A 23,677-nucleotide genomic window follows, 5' to 3' on the forward strand; every position below is an offset into this window, starting at 1 on the left:
ACTTACAGACAACGCTACTAGCATACAACACAATGCACGTCTCTTCTTTCTGCCTCTCGGTTGCGCGCGCAACCAGTTAGTGACGTCGCCGTGCAACCCGTCTATTAACACTATATTTTGTTCTGTATAAAACTGTATATATGGCAAGTCATAAGCATATTAACTGATTACGTATCAGTTACGTATTACAATATCAACGTTAACTTTAAATAAGACGTCTTATATGACGTATGCAGCCCACATAAGCGACCTCCGGAGGCTGCAGCCTTCCGATTGGTATCACGGTATCTTGTTGGTCACCATGGTAGCGTGCGCGTGTCCTGACGCGGCTGCCGTAGCCCGTGCGCGGAAACCCCGCGGCATCACACGAGCCGACGATCAGGTGCAGGAAACACAAGATGGCGGCGATCGGCAGATAGTCAAACGCTGGCGGTCAGAAACAGAGTGATGATAATAAAACCAAACAAGAGACCTAAACGCCTGTCTAAATAAGACATTAAGAGCATTATGTGAGGTTGTGTGTGTAGATTAGTGATCGAGTTTTCAGCCGCTTTTTTTACTTAATCAGTTTGTGTGCCGGACTCGGGCTTATTCGAGGTAAACTACCACGGTTTAGTTCAGTTAAAGAGGATTTAAATGCCGGTGTGATTGATTTTATTACGTCAGTCAGGTAAAGTGTCTGTTATCAGAGGTGAAGAGTCTGTAAGTGGGTTTTCATGAAGTTTTGCGGTCCGTAGATCAGGAAGATCCTGAGGTAAACTGGTAACGTTAGTGAGTGAGTGGATGTTTTGTTACCGAGTTAAAGTAGTTGGGTTTGTTGTGTGTTTATTGAGGTTTAGTTGACTGAGAGCCAGCTGTGTGTATAAAAGTGATGACGGTGATAGTCCAATGCTGTTTTCTGTTGTAAATAACCCTGATAATATAGTTTAACGGCTGCTGGTGTTAGAGTATTAGACTGCTGGTTATCTGTGGTAAATATGACAGATAATAGAGTCTGAATTATGCTCGCGTTAGTCTTTTAGACTACTGGTTATCTGTGGTAAATATGGCACACAGTAGAGTTTGAAGGCTGTCATTGTTAAGTTTAGTGTCTTGAAGATGAGTGACACTCGTCGTCGTGTGAAGGTCTATACTCTGAATGAGGACAGACAATGGGAGGACAGAGGTACTGGACATGTGTCCTGCTCTTATGTGGACACACTGAAGGACACATCACTAACCGTCACTGCTGAAACCGATGGTAGGATGCATAACCATTATCACATTCACTGCTATAAACATTAACCATATATGTTATAGTCCTTGTCTAAAGAGCTGTGTTGTTGAGATCATACCAAAAATATGCATGATACATAAAAATACTATATCATAGTTAATTTCAGTAAATGTTTTTTTTTTACACCTTTTTTATTCATAATTCACTCACAAATAGGCATGAGGTTTTTAAAAGATATTAATGAAATGCACACATTTATTTTAAAAATGATTTATTTAGCGGTAACGTTTTAGTTGCAGACTTTACTCTTATGCATTTTTTCTGTCCTTAAATAAATAACACCATCTGAACATCAAAGACCACTATCCGAATACAGAAGAGTCAGTCCAAGGATGGGCTACCATTAGGGGTGTAACGGTTCCCAGTGCTCACAGTGCGGTTCGTATCATGTTTTTGTGGTTGTGGTACGGTTCGGCATTGGCAATGTTCTAGTAAAAACTTCTACTGCCAAATCAACAAAACACTCTTGAAGGACAGGTTTGGTATTTTGCACTTAAAGCTGTTTTCGGATTGTTGGTGGTGGGGTGGAGCGGTTTTGGCTGGGATTTGGACGTGTGGTGCTGGCCCGAGAATTTTTTGTGTTTGTTGTTTCACCTCCCATCTCTACAATTAGGGATGTTAACAATTAATCGATCTTCGATTAATTGTCGATAAGAATTTACTCGATAAAACTTAACGATTGTTGAAAAACAAGATCATGCACGTGTGTGCGGCGCCTGCGCAAAACACATACAGTTGGAGGAAAAAAATTAAGCGAGCGCGCAAAAGTTAAACTACTAGCTATGATCACAACGATGCTCGATGCCAAGCACACGCATGTGCTTTTTAAAGTCATGCGAGACGAGGCTGGCTGGCTGCCAACGCAACAAAATTACATCCGCAGTGGATCTGACAGGGTCCGACGCAGAAAATGCAAATACGTTTAGGATACTGAAAGCAAAGACCCTCTTCGGGGAAACCTGCAAGATTAGCATAGCAACGCTGCTTCATACAGAGAAGGAGACCAGAAGCCGTTTTTAATGAACAGATTAAAATGTAATCTTAAATTATGGCAAGAAACTGTCAAATGTAAACTGTAACTGATTGTCGTTACACCCTGAATGCCCACAACATATATCACTGATCATCATTATTGACTGGCTGAGGCGCTGCGTGTTTTCTAATGGAAGGTTGGCATCTCCGTAATATAAGCATCTTTGCTGAAAGTACGTCTAAGCTGAGGTGACGACGAGAAAAGTGCCCTGCGTGTGCTTCTTGGATATAATTACAAACAGTGTATCAACGACTCGGAAAGCGAGGTAAACAACTTGATAAATAACACTTGATGATAATAAAACTGTTATTTTGACATGGACTTTCATGCGTCTGTTGCAGAGTGCCCATGTGAGGCGGAGTTTACTGTGTCTATTAGTCATTATATTTCATTACGAGATAAGTTTAAATTGATGATTTTATCAAAACAACAACTACATTGACTCATTTTACAATCCCACTAGCATGTTATTTAGACAAAATAAAATCTTTTAATTCGCGTGAGGAAGCTGACGTTTTTATGCACACTTTTATGTCATTGGCTATATGCCACTGCAGTGAAGGCTTATTGCACTATTACTGTTAACGATTATTCGATTGATTGATCGTTAATTTAAATGATCATCCAGTGTTTCCCACAGGATTTTGAGGAGACTGTGGTGGTGATGACGTCACCCGCTAATTAGCATATATGTGACGTCATCATGTTGTGTTTGCGTTTGATCTAGTGTTGGCACCTGAAATATGTTTCACTTCTACTCTTTGATCTGTATCTGTATTTGATCTGTATTATATATAAAATTATATTTTAAGCCGAATTAAGCTGTTTTAAATTGTGAAATAAAAATGTAAATGGGAATCATGAAAATTCTATTTGTGGGGGCCAGTGTTGATTCTGTGGTGGGCCACCACAAATAAATCAATGTATGGGAAACACTGTCATCGAATATGGGAAATTGCATAAATTGACACCCTATCTACAATGGGTGTATAGGTGCACTGGAACAATCCTTACTAAAATGCATTGAACTTTCGTTGACAAAGAGTGGTCGGGGGTGTTCACTGATGTGCTCGCACGGGGATCGCTGCAGAGGATGCTTTCCAACAGCTGTTTTAGCATTCGTTGTTAACTTGTGGACCTATTTTTCCAAACGCCTCACACCCGTATATTCTTCCGCTTAGAGCTTGAATAATAGACACTCCAGCCCAGTTGGTGGCGATAATCCGCCTTTGCCGATTGCAAGAATAGAAACAACGTTCCCGGCGTGGAGTAATACCGTACCTCACAGCACATCTAATACAAGTCAATGGAGTTGGCAAAAACTACGATAAAACCTGTTGGAGGACATCTTTTGCGGCGGTTTTTGTGTGAGCATACCAGTGAACACCCCCGACCACTCGGCGAGCCCCACGTCCCTGCAAACGAAAGTTCAATGCATTCCAGGAAGGATTGCTCCAGTGCACCATTAAACCCATTGTAGAGATGAGAGGTGATACAAGAAACACTCGAAAATTCTCGGGCCAGCATCATATGTCCAAATTTCAGTCAAAACCGTTCTATTTCATCATAAATAATCTGAAAACAGGGCGTTAAGTGTAAAATACCCAACTTGTCCTTTAATCTCTGGACTCCTGAATTACGTCTAATGTCATACAGTAGCATTCGGGAGTTGTCCGCAGTTTTGTTTTGAATTTCATTACTGTGTGCCACCAGACAGTGAATTTATGATGTTATCGGTCAAGTGCAGGTTCATCAGCACAGTTGACTGGACAGCTCTTCTTTAATGTAAAGGACGTGAGACACAGATGATCTGTTTCTACAGTACTGTCATGCGCAGTGGTTAGCGGAGCTTTGATTGTTTTTGTTACTTCACCAAAATATCCATTATAGATGCGTTAATGAACCGCGGTTTAAACGCATACCGATCCAAGGAAGGTGAACGGCATGGTTCAGATTTTTACAGAAAACCGTTACACCCCTAGTTACCTTACATTGGCCAATTAAATTATACTTACTTTAATTTTTAGTCAGTGTACATCTCATAAATAATCAGTGTTAAGGGATTAACTAATAAGCGGTTGAAATTGCGGCAAATGTTTGTGATTTTATTGATGTGTTTTGTGGTCTATTGTAGGATCATTATTACTGGAGTCTAAAATTAATCCCAACACTGCTTATCAGAAACAACAGGTGAGCACGAGCATCCATCAATCCTATCACACACGGTTTTTTACAAGTGTAAAATCTGTAAGTTAATGTCTTTAACTCTATGTTGTGATATATACCTCCTCAGGACACGCTCATTGTTTGGTCTGAAGCGGAAACCTACGATCTGGCGCTGAGTTTTCAAGAGAAAGCTGGCTGTGATGAAATCTGGGAAAAGATCTGTCAGGTTCTTTCACTTTACGTACATTATCATGAGTTGATTCATTAAGAAACTTCACTTATTAACTTCACTTGTTAATTTTTGTTCACAAAAAGGGATGAAGACAGTTGACCGACCAATCATTAACAGCAATTTAAAAATGATAACAAAACTAATTCTTGAAATTCTTGATTCTTATTGGTCATTTGTGATGTTCTATGTAAGAGATAATGTACAGCTAGACAGTTGTTATTGCAGATTAAGAGATAATTATTGCACGAGTGAATATATGGACACAAAAACATTGATTTAATCATTTCTGAAAAACGCACACCTTATACACAACAACAAATTCTTACGACTTTAGGCCAAGACGGAAAGTTAAACAAGACGTGCATGTAATTTGGTTCAGTCACCACTTGTAAATAAAATGTTATATTTTATTACATATATATTTATTTGACAAAGAGCAGGCTAAAGCACGCACATCAATTTAAATTGGGTGCTCGACAAAAAAAACGTAATAGTAGTAATGCGGGGTCGGCAACACCAAAGCTCCAAAAGTATCAAAAATATTTATTGATTAAAAACAGTGTTGGCATCAGATGCCAAGCACTGTTTTTAATCAATAAATATTTTTGATACTTTTGGAGCTTTGGTGTTGCCGACCTTACATCACTAATATATATTTATTTGTAAATATCAAACTGCACCTGTCAAGATGACCGGCAGTAACAGGATTAGGCTTTGTTATTATTTCAAGCAGTTGCTTTCTGGGAATAACACACTTTGGAATGTTGTCACTGGCAAATCAGAATTAAGTATTAGCGTGTAACAATCAGTGATAACAGTATTGAACAATGAGAGCTAAACTGATGGATTTGACCGTACACAGATTAGAAACCATTGGGCACATATAGTGCACACACAGCTTTTTATCAGTCGAATGATGAGTTGAATGCAGTACTTTGACAACAGCACATTCCAGCATTCATATTTTGAGGACATGGTGTAGATGACATGATTGGTCAAAAAGTTTGTGTTTGCCTTTAGCGTGGTGGAAATGAAGCTTTTAAATAAATTAGAATTTGCCATTCCTACTTTCAAGTTGGAATGTAATTGTATTTTTGCTTGTGTTCAGGTGCAGGGGAAAGATCCATCCGTGGAGATCACTCAAGACCCCATTGATGAATCTGAGGAGGAGCGTTTCGAGGAGATCCCAGAGACCAGTCATTTAGTGGAGCTTCCACCCTGTGAGATGAGCCGGCTAGAGGAGATTGCCGAGCTGGTGACGTCTGTGCTGTCGTCGCCCATCCGAAGGGAAAAGCTGGCTCTTGCCCTGATGAGCACGGGATACATGAAGAAGTTGCTTCAGCTCTTTAGGGTGTGCGAGGACTCGGACCATAGAGAAGAGTTGCATCATCTGTACGAGATTGTACGTGGCGTGCTCTTCTTAAACAAAGCCACCCTGTTCGAGCTCATGTTTTCAGATGACTGCATTATGGATGTGGTGGGCTGTTTGGAGTATGACCCGGCACTGGTTCAGCCCAAGAGACATAGGGAGTTCCTCACGAAGACGGCAAAATTCAAAGAGGTGATCCCCATCACAGACTCGGACCTCCGACAGAAGATTCACCAGACGTATCGAGTACAGTACATTCAAGACATCATACTGCCCACACCGTCTGTCTTTGAGGAGAACTTCCTGTCCACGTTAACCTCGTTCATCTTCTTCAATAAGGTGGAGATTGTCAGCATGCTTCAGGTGCGTGTCCTCAATCACTAAGGGTGTAACTGTGTTTGTCACTTCTGCCATATTTGCACCAAATATTGTTGGAAAAAGGTGAAGTTGGAAAAGTTGGAAAAAATTTTGATTCAGTATGTATTCACTTCTAGTTAGGCCCTATTTGTTTAACACATCACTGCATAAATTCCAACTCACCTTTTGTTCAGTGTGAGAGATTTTTTTTAACATAACAGTGTTTACCAGGTATAACAGTGTTTACCAGGTATCCGCACCGAAACCCGTGGACTGGGGTTCATGTATAAACTCAGTTCTCGTGTGTTTTTAGATGCATTCATGGCAGTCGAAAGGCAAGTACCATTTTCTGTGTTAGGGGTTGGGCAAACTTCCTAAAAAAATCATATACCAACCAAGGGTTTGACAATCAAACTGTTCTGGGAAAAGTGTTGATTGCATTTTCTGATTTCTGTATAACGACTGATTAAGTGCTTTTTGTAAGCACACACAGCTGCTTTGTTTTCTGGGTAATGCTGGGAACCACTGTACAAGCGTCATCTACTGTCAGAGATAAAATATGCGCTTTTAATCATATCGACTGATGTTTTTGTTTTCTGCTGGTATTTTGTTTGTCAAAGGTTTTACTTTTGGTACCAGTTCCTGAATGGTACTTTATTTTTTCACTAGGAGCACAGTAGCCCCTAACTGAAAATTTTAGGGGCACACACCGTAATCAACATGCTAACCAAATACTCACATTTCTACTAATTTCCACTGTATTTATTCAGGGTTCCCACGGGTCCTTGAAATCCTTGAAAGTTTGTTAATATACATAGATACAGGTCATTAAAAGTGCTTGAATCTATTTTATGCCAGAAGTTTTCTGAAAAAAATAAATCCAAATTATTCCCTGTGTAGTGTAGGATAATATCATAACAATTCTAGACTTTTTAAGCACACATGCTAAACTGTTTACTTTAAATGCTTATATCTTCTGTATGCGAATGTTGATTCATACCAAAATGCTTTTTTGCATAGTTGTGTTTGACACATGAAAACGTCTCCCTTGCCATACTTCCTGCGTCCCTGTAACGGTCTTTGGCAATATTTCAGATAGCAATATACTTCCTGGCTCCTGCGTTACCCTGTCTTTGTCGTTAAACCTCACCATTGGTTGAATTTGATATACACATTCAGACGCACTTACACCTGGAGGCGTCCCCAAAGTGTCACCGCAGTAACGCAGCATGAGTTCCCTCGAAAGGGAACTGTAACAATGTATCTTATAAAGGTAACACGATGTAACTTTGCTCTCACTTGAAATGTGTCCCCACATTGGGTCCTTAAATTTGAGGGTATTGCACCAGGAAAGTCCTCGAAAGGTCCTTGAATTTGAAGTAAACTAAGGTGTGGGAACCCTGTGTATTACTAATAAATACTATGATGATAGATGCAGAAAGTACAACGTGCTGTTTCAAATTCAGTGTCACATCACAAAAAAAGGTCAAATTTACTGTTCGCACATGTGCGACTGGATGTAAAATTCAGTTTAACACTCTCAAATTTTGGTGGCAGTCTGTAGCCCTGTTAATAAATTTAACTCGACAAAAGCAGGTGCCACCAGGGCTTGTGTGTTGAAGGAGGTTTTGTGTAAGGACATCTCTAAAAAGGTTACCGGACAGGCTCTGTCTTCTTACAGTCGAAAGTCGGAACAACTTCCTACTCTTTAGTGTATTCCATCCATGCACATTAGGGTGGTCCTTAGAATGGGTCAAAATATTTTTTTTAAATGTTCAACTCTCACCATCTAAATGTGTTAGGATATCAATAAAAACACACTGCAAAATTTTGAATTGTTCCTACAATATCTAGAGGTTGCTCTAAGCCTTTGAATATTTCCGAAATCACATATTTTTGCAAAACTGTACCATTTAAAAACGGACAACACACATAAAACTTGCTTCTTGGAGGGTTACTTTGTTCAAGTTATTTTAGTCTCTTCTGATCCGAGTAACCATATAGCAGACTTGCTGTGTTTTGCTTTAGCTATTGTCTCAGTGTATATTGTCTATTGTGCTTCATTCACATTTAAGCTTTTTTGCTTTGAAAGACATATCACAACTAAAGCAGGAGTTTTAATTGCATGGAGCATTGTCAAATAAGTCCATTGCTGCCATATATATTATTAAACAATTATACACATGCTAGCACAAAGTATCACATAATACGCAAATGTGTTAAACTTCAAAGGCCTTGAGGAACCTCTAAATGTTAATTAATATTGAAAAAGAAATTATTTATTTATTCAAACATATTAGTGGGTTGACATAGGGGTGGGCAATATCTCGATATTCAAACTATATCGATATATTTTTAGAACTCGAAATGGATTTTGACATATCGTATATATCGATATAATGTTTATATTAAATTCTGATTTCGCCACTTTGCTGCTTTGCCTTTTCTGTGTGCTGTGCTCGCCCCCACCTCCTTGCCTTCGTTCCCCCTCCCCTCGCGTGTTGTCTCATTTAACATGGCGGCGCCCGTCACGGAATCAACACTGGCCACCACGAATAGATCTTCCATGATTCCCATTTACATGTATATTTTACTGTTTAAAACGGCTTAAATTCGTTGATGGGAGCGTTCAGCGCGCCCCTTTCTCTCTCTCTCTCTCTCTCTCATTGCGTGAAGTGCTTCAACAGTGCGCATCTCTCTCTGGTAACAGTGAAAAGGTGGCAGTGCTTTAATGTCCGTTTCTCTGTATACTTTCTTTTTCGCATAAATGTCACTGACAGAGAAGACTACTGATCTAGTTTATCAACACAAAACAAAGGTTAGCAGTAGTGCTTCACACACACACAGACACGTTTTCTTGATGTGAGAGCTTTTTCTCTCCCTATGATGCGGTGTGCAAGTGCATGTGTTCTGTAGTTTTCTGTGTAACAACAATAGTGTTTTCTCTCATATTTAACCCATTTACTCCTAAAACGCCTAAAACCTATGTTATTCCAGGATAAATACCCTTATCTCCTGAGGGTTTTCAGAAAAAATACTAAGAATTGTCAACGTCTACCAAAAACTTAATATCTGAAGTTGAGTTGTTTTATTTTTGAATAAAAAGAAGACTATGTATTTTTTTAATTTATAATTAAAGTATAATTTTTGTATTTTTTTTAAATGTTGCAGAAGCACTTTGTTCCTACGTGAACTACCTCTTTGCACTTCAATAAAAAAGACCTTGTGGATTTTGACATATTTGTTTTGCAGCAGTTTTTTGGGGAGGGTATTTTTCACGCAAAGCCATCGAGATATAGCAAAATATATCGAGATATAATTTACACTCCATATTGCCCAGCCCTAGGGTGAGAGCATGAACTTTTAAAAGTTGAAAAATAAGGACCACCCTAGTGCACATTTTTCCGTCTTGACAGCATTTTACTTTTTCACAAAAAGTCACATTTTCATGATGTGTCCCCTTTAAGATGCAGGTTTGGCTGTTTTAATTTTAAATTGCTCCAAAATTTTCAAATACTATTTGAGCCTGTTAACAAGCAAATAAACATCTTGTTCATGTACTCTTTTAGTCTTTCTTGTCTGTTGCTTAAAGGAAAATATTGGAATCAGCTCATTTGCATAAAAAAGAAATACATAAATAAAAGAAAAATAATGATCGATCCATCATTAGTCAATATGCTGGTTCTTCTCAACAAAGACAGAAAACAGTACCAACACAATAACCATTTGGCAATTCCAGCTTTATGAAATTTTTAGTCATAACTTTAAATATAAATACTTAGAGACTGAATTAACACCAATATATTTCCATTTTATTTATTATTTTGTCCTAAACCCTTGATGATTGAGGCCAGACATCAAAAAAATATCAGTCTATACTCATGTTTTCTGTTTTAGATGAGGGAAACATGGATGCGTTATTGATGTTCCAAAAAAGGACACAACATACTTTGTAGGAATTCTGAGAATTAAAATGCACAAACCGAAAGCAATAATACCAACCAAATGGAGAAAGGACATCTCTTCAAAAAGTATTTAAGCTTTATTAAAATTTTTGTATACGCATTTCTGAGAAACTCTCCTGCAACCGGGTTTATAAGTTACTTTCACCATATAAATAGTACTACAGAAAAGGATTTGAAACATGAATGAATCTGCGTATTTGACTGCCACTTGTTTGTTTTTATGAAACGTGTTTTATAACTGATTAGGATTTGTACTTTTTTAGATTTGATTTATTAGATATTTGTGTTTGTTTTCATTTGAGTGATATTGTGTATTGTTTTTGTAATTTTTGTTGTCCTGTGCTGCCTATCTTGACCAGGACGTATAATATATCTCAATGAGACCTTCCTGGTTAAATAAAAAAGTCATAAAAGAAAATATGGCCCTTGCACCTGAATGTTTGCCTTGCATTTCTCTCATAGCAGATATTTTCTATAAGGTTATTTGTTTGAATGCATAGGAAATGTCAGGTTCTGTCTTAAATTATTGTTGTTTGTCTGGCTCAGGAGGACGAGAAGTTTTTAACGGAGGTGTTTGCTCAGCTGACTGATGAAGCCACAGAGGAGAATAAGAGAAGAGAGCTGGTACATCATACAACAAACACACACAGAGACCCATGTGATGATTTTCACAGAGCTTCGTTTCTCACGTTCACCATCTTGTTTGTGTTTCACTTTTGCTGGTCAACTTCTTTAAAGAGTTTTGTGCATTCTCACAGACACTGCAACCACAAAACAGGGATGCTTTTTTCAAAACGCTGGCAAATCTTGGAATTTTACCTGCACTAGAAATTGTTATGGTGAGTTAAATAAGTTTAAGCACTTAAATAGGTTTAGGCAAAAAAAAAAAAACGAAGTTAACAGCGATACATTTTTCACAGTACAAAATAAAACCAGACATAAGCCCTATATGCACAGTAATCGTTTCTAATGAGGCTGTCTTTAAAAATATATGTGCATGCTTCCTCCACGCTAAAACGCATGCATTCGGATAAAGATAAGTTTGCAGTGGGTGTGTTTATACAAGTTTATAATTTATAACACCTGGAAATGTGCTGCACGTGTGGTTAATAACATGATCATATACATGACTGGGATATTTGATTTTACTGTTGTGTAATTGAATAAATATTACAATTGTGTTTAGCACTTGTTGCTGCTGATAGTAGACATTTTAAATGTTTTTGTGATTTTTCTTTTCTTTATTTATATCAGCCCACTCGCTGTAGAAGGGCAGTGACAGCTTATGTCCATTTAACATGCTCGCAAAGAAAGCCGCTTCAATGATGCAAATAAACACAAAGCGAGTGACCATACGCTGCTTTTTAGTGGTCTAAAAAGATGTGCAGAATCACTTTTGCATTGATCCCATTTTAGAAGCTGAGAGATGTGGATTCCGACGGCAATTAAATTACCACACAACCTTGGTGTTTGTCAATAAACATTAGGTAATTTGGCCGTAAATTTTTAAGCGAGTGGTCAGAAAAAAACACTGACATTCTACCTAACGTCCCCAAGAGAAACAATTACCGTCCGAATAGGGCTTTATTCAGTCCTTCTAGAAAAACGCGGAGTTTTTTTGTGATTGTTGCAGGCAAAAATCCACGATTATGCGGCACGTTTTCTTAAAAAATGCGATGGAATATGCGGGATATTTATGCAATGGAATTGCGGGAATTTGCTCAAATTGCGGTACTTGCAAAAACTGCGGAAACTTGCAAAAGCTGAAATGATGTTCACGTCACATAATCACGTCACTTCATAACGTTCCCATGGCAATAGAGGACACGGCTGCGCTTTTGGGAAGTAAATGCAACATTTTTCAACTTTCTGCTAATATATATGTGACTTTTTGCTACGAAAATGCAGAGATTATGAAATTATGCAAGCCCCGCATATTTTGTGCGTGGAAATATGTAATTAATGCGGCGAAAGTGTGTCGTATTTGGAAAAAATGCAGCCCCGCATAAATATGCGGACTTTGGCTGATTATGCAATATATCGCGCGATCGCGTTTTTCTGGAGGGACTGTTTATTACACAAAATTTGTACAAACTATTCTAGATTACTCGCACACCTTGCATGCTTATTCTGATTTGAGTTTCATCAAAGTTTCCAAAAGATGAATCAGACTCAACTTTTCTTTCATCGGTTCTTCAGATGAATCTTCAGATCTTAAGTAGAAGTGGCATTTTTGCTTAAAGCTCCAGTGTGTACTTTTTTTTAGTTAATTCTTAGCAAAAACCCATGTTTTCTTCCAAAAGTATGTGCTCATTCATGTGTAATTACTTCCACCCCACTAATCAAAGTATTCTCGTAAGTGTAGAATCTGCTATTTAAAATACATACGATCGAGTCGCTCTCTGGCTGAATCCATGTTGTGCCTCCATCTTTGAAATACATTCGCCGACGAGGGACATTCCTGAAATTCAAGCTCCGCCTTTCGCGCTTTCAGAGTACACTCAAGCTGGCCGCGAGCTGAAGCCTACGGAGGTTGCATGTGTAGGCGGTATACGTCATCAAGACAGTCTTATTTCAGAATATTAACAATTATAAAGCTGACATTTATTCTTAGTTAATTGTAAATTGATGTAATATGCTTATGACTTGCGAATGTAATGCTCAGTTAATTTAAATAAACCAGGCTTGATGACGTATGCAGCCCGGATATGCGACCTGCGTTAGACTGAATCCTTCGGCCGCACGCCGTGATAAACCTGCGTTGAAAGCCTGTTAAAGAACTATTCTCGAGGACATTAAAACAAGTCGCCAAGGAAGCGAAACAGGGATTTTAAACGACAACGCGACAGGAAAAACATCAAGACCAAAGTCAATATTGGAGTTAGTTTTCCAAGATGGGTCTCATTGGACAATGAAGTTGCTAAGTTATCTTCACCACAGGTAATTCAGCATATTCGTTTACATATACAGTTTATGTTGTAAACTTGAAGTTTTATAGTTCCTTGTGTAACTATAGCATGGGTATGCGTAACACTTGTTAGTGTAAACATGCATGTGGTTTAATGTCTTGGAACAGCCACACGCCGTCTCTCCGCCCATTTATGTAATCTGAGGTACTGAGATAAATGTTTTTCATCTTTTCTGACCTCTAACACAAATACACGGTGTACAGCGCTATTTTTAGCCTTTCATTGATAAAAGCGTCTGATCTGCGTGTCTTCCGTTTCATTTTACAAGCGTGTGAAAGTTGAGCGATCTTATTTCACCAATATCAGAGAAAGCTCTTGCATATACACGGACATGTAACGTTTACTTAAACATAAGCATTGGACTCTGACATATTAGTTCTCGTCCATTTAAACCCGTCATTACTCTAGCTCATGAGTAAATGACAGGAGAGGAACTGGTCCACAGACCATCTCCTCAGTAATCTGAAGAGAAGCGGTCGAAAATGGACAAAAAGAGACGGATTTAAACACCAAGTGTAAACGTAATGTCTCTCTCTCGTCCACTTGTGATCTGATTGACGAAAACGCATCTAAATACCAAGTTTAACAGCCCCTGTGATAATTTCCTCGCGTGGATGAAAAAGGAGTGTCTAAGCTACGTTTATGGTTGCTTTTTGTATGTGATTTTAAGCGGATATATACAATCAGACTTTTTCCACGTTAAACATAAATCTGTGTGCTTTGATGGATCACACGCAAATGACATTGCAAATTGTTCATTTTTTTCATTGCTTTTGCTTTGTAGCTACTGGAAGCCATGTTAACCTTGGCATGACACGGCCGGGCCACCGTACGAGTTAAAACGCGTTCCGAATGGGGGGGGGGCTAGAAAGTAATATTCAGTTGGTTGTCATATAGACTTTCACCGCTTGATGGGAGTAGATCCTACACAGTGGAGCTTTAAAAGGTTTTGCAATATACAAGTTGTTTGTCAAAATGATCTGCACTTTGTGTGTGTTTATTCTGTGCCCTTGTGTCTTTAATGTTTGTAATACACACATCTGTTTACATCATCTGAGAATATATATAATGGTGTCATAATTCTGAAGGTGTGTTGTTGTCTTTTAGGGTATGGATGATGTACAGGTGAAGGCTGCCGCCACTGATATCTTCTCATATCTGGTGGAGTTCAGTCCGTCTATGGTTCGAGAATTTGTCATGCAGGAGCCACAGCAAGCTGATGATGTAAGTAGGATTTTGGTCAAATGCCATTATTGGGTTTTGTCTGAAAGAAAAAATGTCCGAAAATAAAAAACTAAAAATAAATGTTTCTCTGCTTGGCAGATTTCAGTCTGACTAGAGCCTTTATTGCAGCGCTACACGGCACAACTAACTGCAGACTGTTATTTCTCAAAATATACATTTATCAGGGTCCCACGGGGTCTTAAAAAGCCCTAAAAGCATTGAATTTATTAATTTGGAAATAATACCTTAAAAAGACTTAAAGTCTTGAATTTTGATGTCTGGATCTTAAAAATTGTGCTGTATGTAACTTCTCCATATTGTATTTTTCCTTACAAGTTTCATTTGTCAAATCAGGGATGCAAACACAGCGCTTTTTGGCGCCTCCCGCTTTTTATTATTAATGGCATTTTGCGTGTGAGCACATCATGTCTCTTCCGATGAGTCTGCTATACGTTCACATGCTCTCTGTTTCTCTGTGAATTGGGTGCGACATGAAGCGAGTTCAGCGTCACATGTTTCTGAACTTGAGCTTGAGTTGTATGCATTAGAGGTTTTTACGGAGGACCGGGTCCGATTAACATTGTGTGGAAAATGCCCATGATCAGAGTAAGTCAGCGCTAATGCATATGTGCAGTTTCAAGCTGCGTGCCTCCGTTTCTATGGCGATAACAACAACTGATTGTTTTGAAAGTCACGACCACGCGCTGCACTTTCTTCCTCCCTCCCTTTGTTTAATAAGATTATTGTCAATGAACCATCTTTTTATATCTAAAAAGTTTGCTAAAGATCACAGAGATGGTAGCAAAAAAGCAATGTGAATGTCAAGCCCATTGCACGAGCAAAGCTCAAGCTGACTCAAGATATAAAAAACGCAAAGCTGTAATGTAAAGTCACCAGTCACTGGGACAGCAAGTATACTTTTGAATCTAAAATAATAAGTGTATTAAGCTCTTCTGCAAGAGAGGAATTAAAAGAGAGGCACTTTTACTGCTTTTTACTCTGTCTAAAAAAGCGAAAGAAAACAACATAAACCATTATAACACACTGGTCACATTTATAATCTTTAGACCTGCACTTTCTATCATTAATTACTATACATATTATTCTGTAAACCAGAGGCAGGCATCATGCAAATGTTTTACTTGGTTACGTAGATTTGTAAAAGCTAAAGCAATCGAATGACTGACGACTCGTTACGGTCATTCAGAATCGACTCCCTCTTTTAAATGTATGAATCGTGCACTTTCAGATGAACTACTGCAGATCGTTTACGTTGATGGACAGCTACATTACACACTGCAGTAAAGGTAATTTTAGAAAATTCATCTGAGGGGCACTTTAAAATTACTCGCGCGTTTGACTCCTCTGAAACACAACAGTATATCTAATAATACGAATGAAAATTAGCCCTCGGCTAAATCCGGTACAATACATGAGATGAAAATTTTATGTTAAAAATTGTGCAGGGTCCCATTATAAATGAATGAATGAATGAATAAAAGTTGTTAATGTTCATCATGTTTGTCACTGATGATGAAGAGCAAAGTTTCAGTAACTCACGCGGGACTGTTTTTGACACCTGCCACCACCAACTGTATTTTAGTCATTGAGGATGATAAAAAGAAAAGTTTAGCTTCCAGAACAAATCCAGGACACCCATGGCCGCACGTCCGCACCCAAAAGAAGTTTTTGTGATAAAAAATTCAAATTTACAGTAGTATTAAAAATGACAGTATGTGATTAAGTCGTGTCAGCTTTGCTTGCCTAAACCATTCAAAATGTCAGCGTTTATTTGACATAAAACATTTGAATAAACATATTGAGGTGAGTTTCAGATGCCTAGGATTTTTGTTTGTATGTATTTATGCATGTATGTATAAGGTACCGTTACTGGAATCGGGCAGTTTGCTTGTAAAAGAAAATTTGAATCGGACGTGAAAAATCAAGATCGTGCATCCCTAGTATGAATTTACTGTACTCCTTCCACCCCTGTTGGTTTGTAGTCCAACTCAGAGTAATTTAATTAATGAAACTGAAAAAGTCTTAAATTAATACAATTATACAACCATTTTTAAAAAGTCATTTTTGGCCAAGTGCATCCAGAATTTTCGGTATCGGTTTCAGACAATAATTTTCATTTTATTGCATCACTAGATGTAAGTATGACACATTGACTGTATGATGATGACACAAAGATCCGGTTTGTCTCAGGTATTCATTTAGGGAGAAGCCTTTTGAAACATGTTATTTTATGTCAGTAGCATTTGAATGTGCTTATGTTTTTCTTTGTGTTTAGGATGTTCTGCTGATTAATGTGGTAATAAAGCAGATGATCTGTGATTCAGACCCTGAGCTCGGTGGTGCTGTGCAGCTTATGGGTCTTCTGCGGACTCTCATTGACCCGGAGAACATGCTCGCTCCAGCCAACGTGAGTGTGTCTGTTTGTTACCTTAATTTAAAGTCAAATAAGTATTTTAATTGAAGTATAAAACATTTCTTAATTCAGAGTGGCACACAAATTAAACATCATTAAACATCAAATATCCTAAAAATAAATAGCTTCAAATTCTAATTTACCTTCAAATTAAAAAAGGAAGGAAAGCTTTATTGGCAGGGAAATGTTTTCTCTTAATTGACGAGATAACTCATCAATGGCAGGGAAAGAGTTAACACACTAGCAATTAGTTATGAGTAACGTATATGTTTGTATTTACAGAAGACTGAGAAGGGCGAGTTTCTGAGTTTCTTCTATAAGAACTGCATGCATGTGCTCACAGCTCCACTGTTGGCCATCACCACCGAGGAGAGCGCTGGTAAGATCTACATTACACAAACACTCAAATAAAACCATCAGCCATTATATAACGCGTGTCTTTTCACTTAAACCTTTACCACAGATTTGACTGAGGGATCCACTAAAGTCAATCCTGTTTGTCCAGGTACATATCATTTGAGTTCACACTTGACTCATTTTACCTGCGTGTCTATGAGTTTATCATCTGGGTTGTTTTATCTCTCAGATAACTTCCAGACGGCTCAGCTTCTGGCTCTGATCCTGGAGCTTCTGACCTTCTGTGTGGAGCACCACACGTACCATATCAAGATCTACATCATGAACAAAGACCTGTTGAGGAGAGTGTTGACACTCATGAACTCCAAACACACCTTCCTGGCATTGTGTGAGTATCTCTGCTCTCATCTTGAATAATTAAGGCATGTCAAAAAATTTCAAATCAAAGTGCTTTTTCACACACCATGCCACCTAAGGCGGTTGTCGTGACTACCGCACCACAGCAGCGCAATCGCAGTGGTGAAGTGCGACCCACAGTAGTTTGCATGTCACAAACTATAAAAAATATAAAGTACAATCTTGCCCATTTAGAAGGCAAATGGCCAGCAGACTCGGTTAGCAAACTATTTGCTAAAGGAGGGGCCTCTGATATCAGTGATGACCTGCTGGGCACTGTCTTGGAGGCACAACAATGATGGTCGGGCAACGAGTATATCCGCGGGTGCTGCGTATAATCAGTGGAATTGGGTAGGGTGTTAAAAAACGTTTTGATTAATTGTGGGTGGATAAAATCAGTGCGATCAGTGATCAAATTCAACTGCATACTCTAGACATGAATGTGCTTTAAATGTATTTTGCATTAGGCAGACCGACAGACTCTAATAAAAATATGTGGTTAAAGAACAAAAATGAGTTGAAGGGTATGTAATAAATATGCAACGTGTGCGTGTTTGGGATGTCGCAGTGACAGAAACTATGACAATTCAGTTAAAGTCTGAAGGGATTAAAGCTTGTGTTTATGCTATTAAAAAGGTCATTGTACTATGTTTTGGCATGCACGTTTGTTAAGATTGTTGTTTTACATTTCTGTATTTCAAAATATGTGTATGCATTATATATAAGCCTAAATGCATCAATGTGTGGGCACATTCAATAACTACCGCACCAGAATTGGTAAATTGAGGCATTACCATTGCGGTGGTAAAATACGGCCACCATCACAGCACTAATGCCACCACTATGAAATTGATTTTATTTGATGAAATTGAGCTGGTTACGTATGCCCGTATGTTACGTGACCAATATTTTGAGGTTGCTTTCTCCTCTCTAAACTGTTGCTACGTCCTGCTGACTTATCACCTGTTGACGTATCACAACACTACAGAAACCGAGGCGTGTGTGTCATGGAAGTCACATGGAGCATAACATGGAGCTATCTTCCACTAAGTTATTACAAATCCATGGGTGTCGGAAACCAAAAAAAATTTGGGTGGGTCCAAAGTATTTATTGGAGTAGATATTAAATAGCATAGCACAGGGAACTACACTGCGACCATTTTGGTCGCATATGCAACCTTTTGAAATGCCATTGCGACCCTAATTTTTAATGGGTCGCAAATGTATCACTGATTATTTTTGTACCTACCTTATGTTTTAGGCAATATGCTATGATTTACTATAAGCATTTATTAAAACAGAAATGTGTATTTTAAGAATACGTTTCATAACATGCTCTGAGCCTTCAACACGGTGAGCGTTCGCGTGCTTTCTGTTTCTCAATGAATTGGGTCGGTGCGACGCGACGCGAAGAATCTGTCACATTGTATCCTTCCATGTGTCTGAACTTGAGCAGAGTTTTACCATTAGAGGTCTTTGCGGAATACCCGTGACCCGTGCGGTTCCAGTTAATATTTTAAATGGTCAGTCGCGTCGGTGTCGGTCCTAGTTTAATTACTTCGGGTCCCAAGTCTGATTAATACTTTGTGTAAAACCCGAGTCGATGGGAGAACAGCCTCGAGCGCTACCGCGTTGAAGCTCGAGTGAAGTTTCAGCGTGTCTCTGGTTTCTATGGCGATAACAACTCTTGTTACGACCACGTGCTGCATTTTCTTTCTCCCATTTTTTATAATCTTATTATTAATAAACCATATCTTTTCTTAAAAGTTTGCACAGATATGGTAGAACAAAGCAATGTCAAGCATTGCACTGAACGAGCAAAGCTCAAGCTGACTCAAGATATAAAAAACGTAAAGCTGTAAGTAAAGTCACCTGTCACCGGGACCGCAAGTAGGCTTTTAAATCTGAAATAATAAGTGAATTAAGCTTTTTTTAATCGGTAAGAGAGACATGTAAAGATAGAGCAGAAGCAGTAAAAGTGCCTATCTAATAGAAATTATAACCGTCATAACGTCACATTTATAATCTATAGACCTGCACTATACATAGTATTGTATATTGAGTTTGAATATAAAAGGGTCATCTAATGGCTTCATATATCAGTGCAAAAACAGTAAGTGTTTTCGTGGTGCTTTGACAAACAGTGTCAGCTTTGTTCAAAGAAAGTTTGGGGTGGTTAGATTAATGAAATATAATGTGAAATTAATATTAATGTTCAATAAATCAAAGTATTGTGTTGTGTCACACATTATAAGTTCTTTGTCACATGTATAGTAGACCATTTTTTGTCGGTGGGTAATGATTGCCCTTTTCCCCAGCTACCACCACAAGTAAATTTCAGATCTGTGGGAAACACTGCAACGTTAAAAAAAAACAAGGCGGCACGTGGTTTAAAAGATGGCAAGTAAAATTGCATGTAATACAGTTTCATTATTGTTCATTATTATCCATAATATAATATAACTAATTTGTGCGACCAAATCATGTTTTGCGCCAGTAACTGAAAAAGTCTTTCAAATAATTATAGGATTGTAAATGACTGAATTGATGAAGAGCATACAATGCATTAGGTTAACCTACCCAAGTAGTATATACTATATATGTCTGAGACGATGATCATTTAGTTTCATAAATGACAGGGATTAAAATAAACCAAACATGTCATACCTGGCTTACAAAGAAATAAAGAAATTATTTAAAGACCAGGGGATAATAAAAAATACAATTTCTAATCATACCATAAAATGCACATTTGCATCAGGTGTCTATAAGATTGTAGTCGGGCCAATATATTAAAATGTAAATTAGTCAGCAGTCTCTTCGTAAGCAAACCAAAAGTGACAGTAACAGAACCGAAACTCCAAGGTTGTGTAAGTGAAGAAATAAACCTTGAGAGAAACAACACTCAACCTGAAGGATCAGTTCTCCTCTGAAGGTTTAAAACAAGCTGCCTATCAGCGTGAACAGAATCAAGTTAAAACGGTCATGGCTTTTAGACACGCAGTCCACCCGAGCCTATTGATTCCCGACCTGTATCCGCCCCGCAAGTGACCCTTTAATATTATACCACACGTTACATCAAGTATTAGAAGTTCACTTGTGTTTGTGCAAGACTCTGGTAAAGGCTAATAAATCCTATGTGATTGTTCAGGTGTTCTGCGCTTCATGAGAAGAATCATTGGGCTAAAGGATGAGTATTATAACCGCTACATCATGAGAGGAAACCTGTTTGAGCCGGTTATCAACGCTCTGTTAGACAACGGGTCCAGATACAACCTCCTGAACTCGGCCATCATTGAGCTCTTCGAGTTCATCAGAGTGGTAAGAAACTCTTTCAGAAAAACATCATGTCTGGTACTCCTGTTCTGCTCGGGTCTGATGAATCTTGTTTTACTTCAGGAGGACATCAAGTCTCTGATCGCACACATTGTCGACAACTTCTACAAAGCGCTGGAGTCCATCGAGTACGTGCAGACGTTTAAGGGTCTGAAGGGCCGATACGATCAGGAGAAGGACAGACAACAGAGTCGAGGATTCAGCAGGTGCCCGACCACCGCAGAAACCGACTGCATCTGCGTACACTCGGCATGAACAAACATATTCATGAATTCATGTCTTACAGGTATCGCAGGGACGGACGCTCATTTGAAGAGGACAAGGACATGTGGCTGAATGAAGATGAGGAAGAAGAAGAAGAAGAAGAAGAGGATACAGAAGCAGACTTGGACAAGTGCAAGACAGATTATGGGAAGTACATGGAGAATGAGAAAGGTATTTCTGCATTTGTCATCGAGTGAACGGTGTCAATGAACTTTTTGTTGAACTGCTTCCTTCTCTCTATTTGAACATTTATGTGGGTTTTGTATCTCTTTTCAGTTAAAGAATGTCAAGACAAAGAGAATCAGCCCAAGCGGACGTCCACAGGCAGCTTTAAGTTCACCATCTCTCATTCTTCAGGGGCTGCGAACAGCTCCAAACCTCCACCCTCGGCTTCCTCCAACAGCTCCAAACCAGCCACACCCACCTCCAGCCAGACACCGAGGGTACGTTACGCATGTTCTTAAAGACGTAGTACTGACATACTTAATGTTCATAAAATGTGTTTTATCTTTTAACGCTGCTCGTGTTCATCAGACTGGACTGGTGGGCCTCGTGGACTATCCAGATGATGATGAAGATGAAGATGAAAAGGAGGAAAGTGATGAAGAGGAGCAGTCCCCAAGGAAACGGCCTCGTCTAGGTTTATAAGACCGGTTGCAGTCCTGTTTCCTTTGTTTAATGGTACTGCTGTCTCTCATCTCCTACCTCCAATCACAACAGCAGCAGCAGTCGTCTTCATGGCGTCAGGGCTCATGGGACAGCCACACACAGGCTAGCAGGACTAGCCACAGTACTGAATGCTGACTGGCTGTAAGAGTGACATTAGCACAACTTTTGCAGTCCTGAAAGTACTGTGTAGTTTTCTTTTCACTTTTTAATTGTGTTCTGAGTGTTTTTTTATTATTTAATTAATAATGAGCCCCTGCCAGTGTCGTGTCTTTTGCACATCAGCGCAGGCCCTTATTAACCTTTTAATCAGTTGTCTGTAATACTGTCTGAAACATCACATCGCTGGTTTTTAAAACATGAAATTGTGGCAAAGTGTTTTTTTGCAGCCGAGTAGCAGTCGTGTGATGTGAACTGTTTCTGAAGGCTTGAGAGGTTACAGCAGTGTTTCCCATCAGGATGTGTCGGATAACAACACATCAAGCTCTTCAGCAGAGAAAGAAGATGAGCTTTTCAATCCAAATAATAATAAGATAACCGAAAGTGTTTTCATAGATCTGCATTCTTCTTAACATTGGACCTGACATCTTTTAAAATGTTCGGATCTAAATATTAAAAACTGTTTCTTCATTTTTGTGTAATTTCCTACTAGTACCACTTCCGTTAGAGAGCATTTGTAAAAGTTTAATATTTTTTACAGTTTTCTGATTAAATTTGGTTCTGAATTAAACAAATGAATCATGTTTTTGACTAGCTGCTCACAAAGAGGGTTAGAGTTCGATGAGAAAATGTTTTTAGGAGGGTGTGGGGTCTCTCAGGCTGAATTGTTATTTCTTTCAAACAGCAGAGCTCTGATTGTAGACTCACGAGTGTAAATGAAGGACTGCGTTTGATAAATGTGCTCTCATTGTGTCTTTGCAGTGCCTGCCAAAGTTGACATGGCAGTTTCTGTTATCAAATGCACGTCTTGCGTTCTGTGTCGGACTTTTTTAAAAACCCTTTCTGAGCTTTGCATTTAGACACAAAGATGTGTTTTGTGTGAATTGGCCTGAGAGAGACCGCTGAATGAGTGTGTTTAATGCTGCCTTCATGTGCTATCAGAATTAGCATATTTATGAGTTTCCTAAGTTGAAATTGTGCATGAATGTCCTCTGATGTTATGTTTACATTTGATACCCAAATTTCCAAGATGGGCAGGCAATACTTTACATGTAAAAAGCTATACTAATTGGGACATTTTTTATTTTTAATGATATTTACAAAACAAACAAACATCAATCAAGTTGAAAGTAATATTAGTTACCATTTGCATGTTTCTTCTTTCGGTTTATCTAGCATGTTGCGGTTATAGGCCTACATGCATTTAAGGTCACAAGTGTAAAATTTTGATCATTGAGTTTCAACATATAATTAAATAGACAAATGTGATGCTATTTAAATAATTAAGATGATGAATCACATCACATCTGTTTATAAAGGAAAGACCAAAGTTTGCAAACACTTAAATTTAAAAAGGCCATGGCTTTAAAATTTGACTCTTTCCATGTTTAAGTGCTATAATTGGGTCCCCGGTGCTTCTATCAACCTAGAAAATGTGAAAAAGATCAACCCAGTAACTTCGTTTTGGTAAACC

The 23,677-nt window shown here is 38.6% G+C and overlaps 1 protein-coding gene across 1 annotated transcript; it reads left to right on the plus strand.

Annotated features, from left to right (window-relative positions):
* Window positions 1-338: 338 nt before the first annotated feature.
* LOC129416357 (serine/threonine-protein phosphatase 4 regulatory subunit 3) lies at window positions 339-22,778 on the plus strand. Its single transcript, XM_073872908.1, has 16 exons — window positions 339-1,240; window positions 4,444-4,499; window positions 4,603-4,701; window positions 5,816-6,439; window positions 10,945-11,018; window positions 11,117-11,237; window positions 14,475-14,591; window positions 16,888-17,019; window positions 17,308-17,404; window positions 17,489-17,530; window positions 17,612-17,770; window positions 20,930-21,099; window positions 21,178-21,320; window positions 21,401-21,549; window positions 21,655-21,821; window positions 21,913-22,778. Exons 1-16 carry the CDS (start codon window positions 1,099-1,101, stop codon window positions 22,024-22,026), a joined length of 2,406 nt encoding a protein of 801 aa, XP_073729009.1. The 5' UTR covers window positions 339-1,098; the 3' UTR covers window positions 22,027-22,778.
* The last annotated feature ends 899 nt before the right edge of the window (window positions 22,779-23,677 follow it).

Source organism: Misgurnus anguillicaudatus, chromosome 11 (assembly GCF_027580225.2).
Source record: "Misgurnus anguillicaudatus chromosome 11, ASM2758022v2, whole genome shotgun sequence".
NCBI lineage: Eukaryota > Metazoa > Chordata > Actinopteri > Cypriniformes > Cobitidae > Misgurnus > Misgurnus anguillicaudatus.

What these genes read in the sequence shown, in the direction of transcription:
- LOC129416357 (XM_073872908.1), top strand. Translation starts at nt 1,099, where the DNA reads ATGAGTGACACTCGTCGTCGTGTGAAGGTCTATACTCTGAATGAGGAC. An exon ending in CTGCTTATCAGAAACAACAG is followed by an intron (nt 4,500 to 4,602) that starts GTGAGCACGAGC and finishes ATACCTCCTCAG; the next exon opens with GACACGCTCATTGTTTGGTC. An exon ending in AGTCAATCCTGTTTGTCCAG is followed by an intron (nt 17,531 to 17,611) that starts GTACATATCATT and finishes TTTATCTCTCAG; the next exon opens with ATAACTTCCAGACGGCTCAG.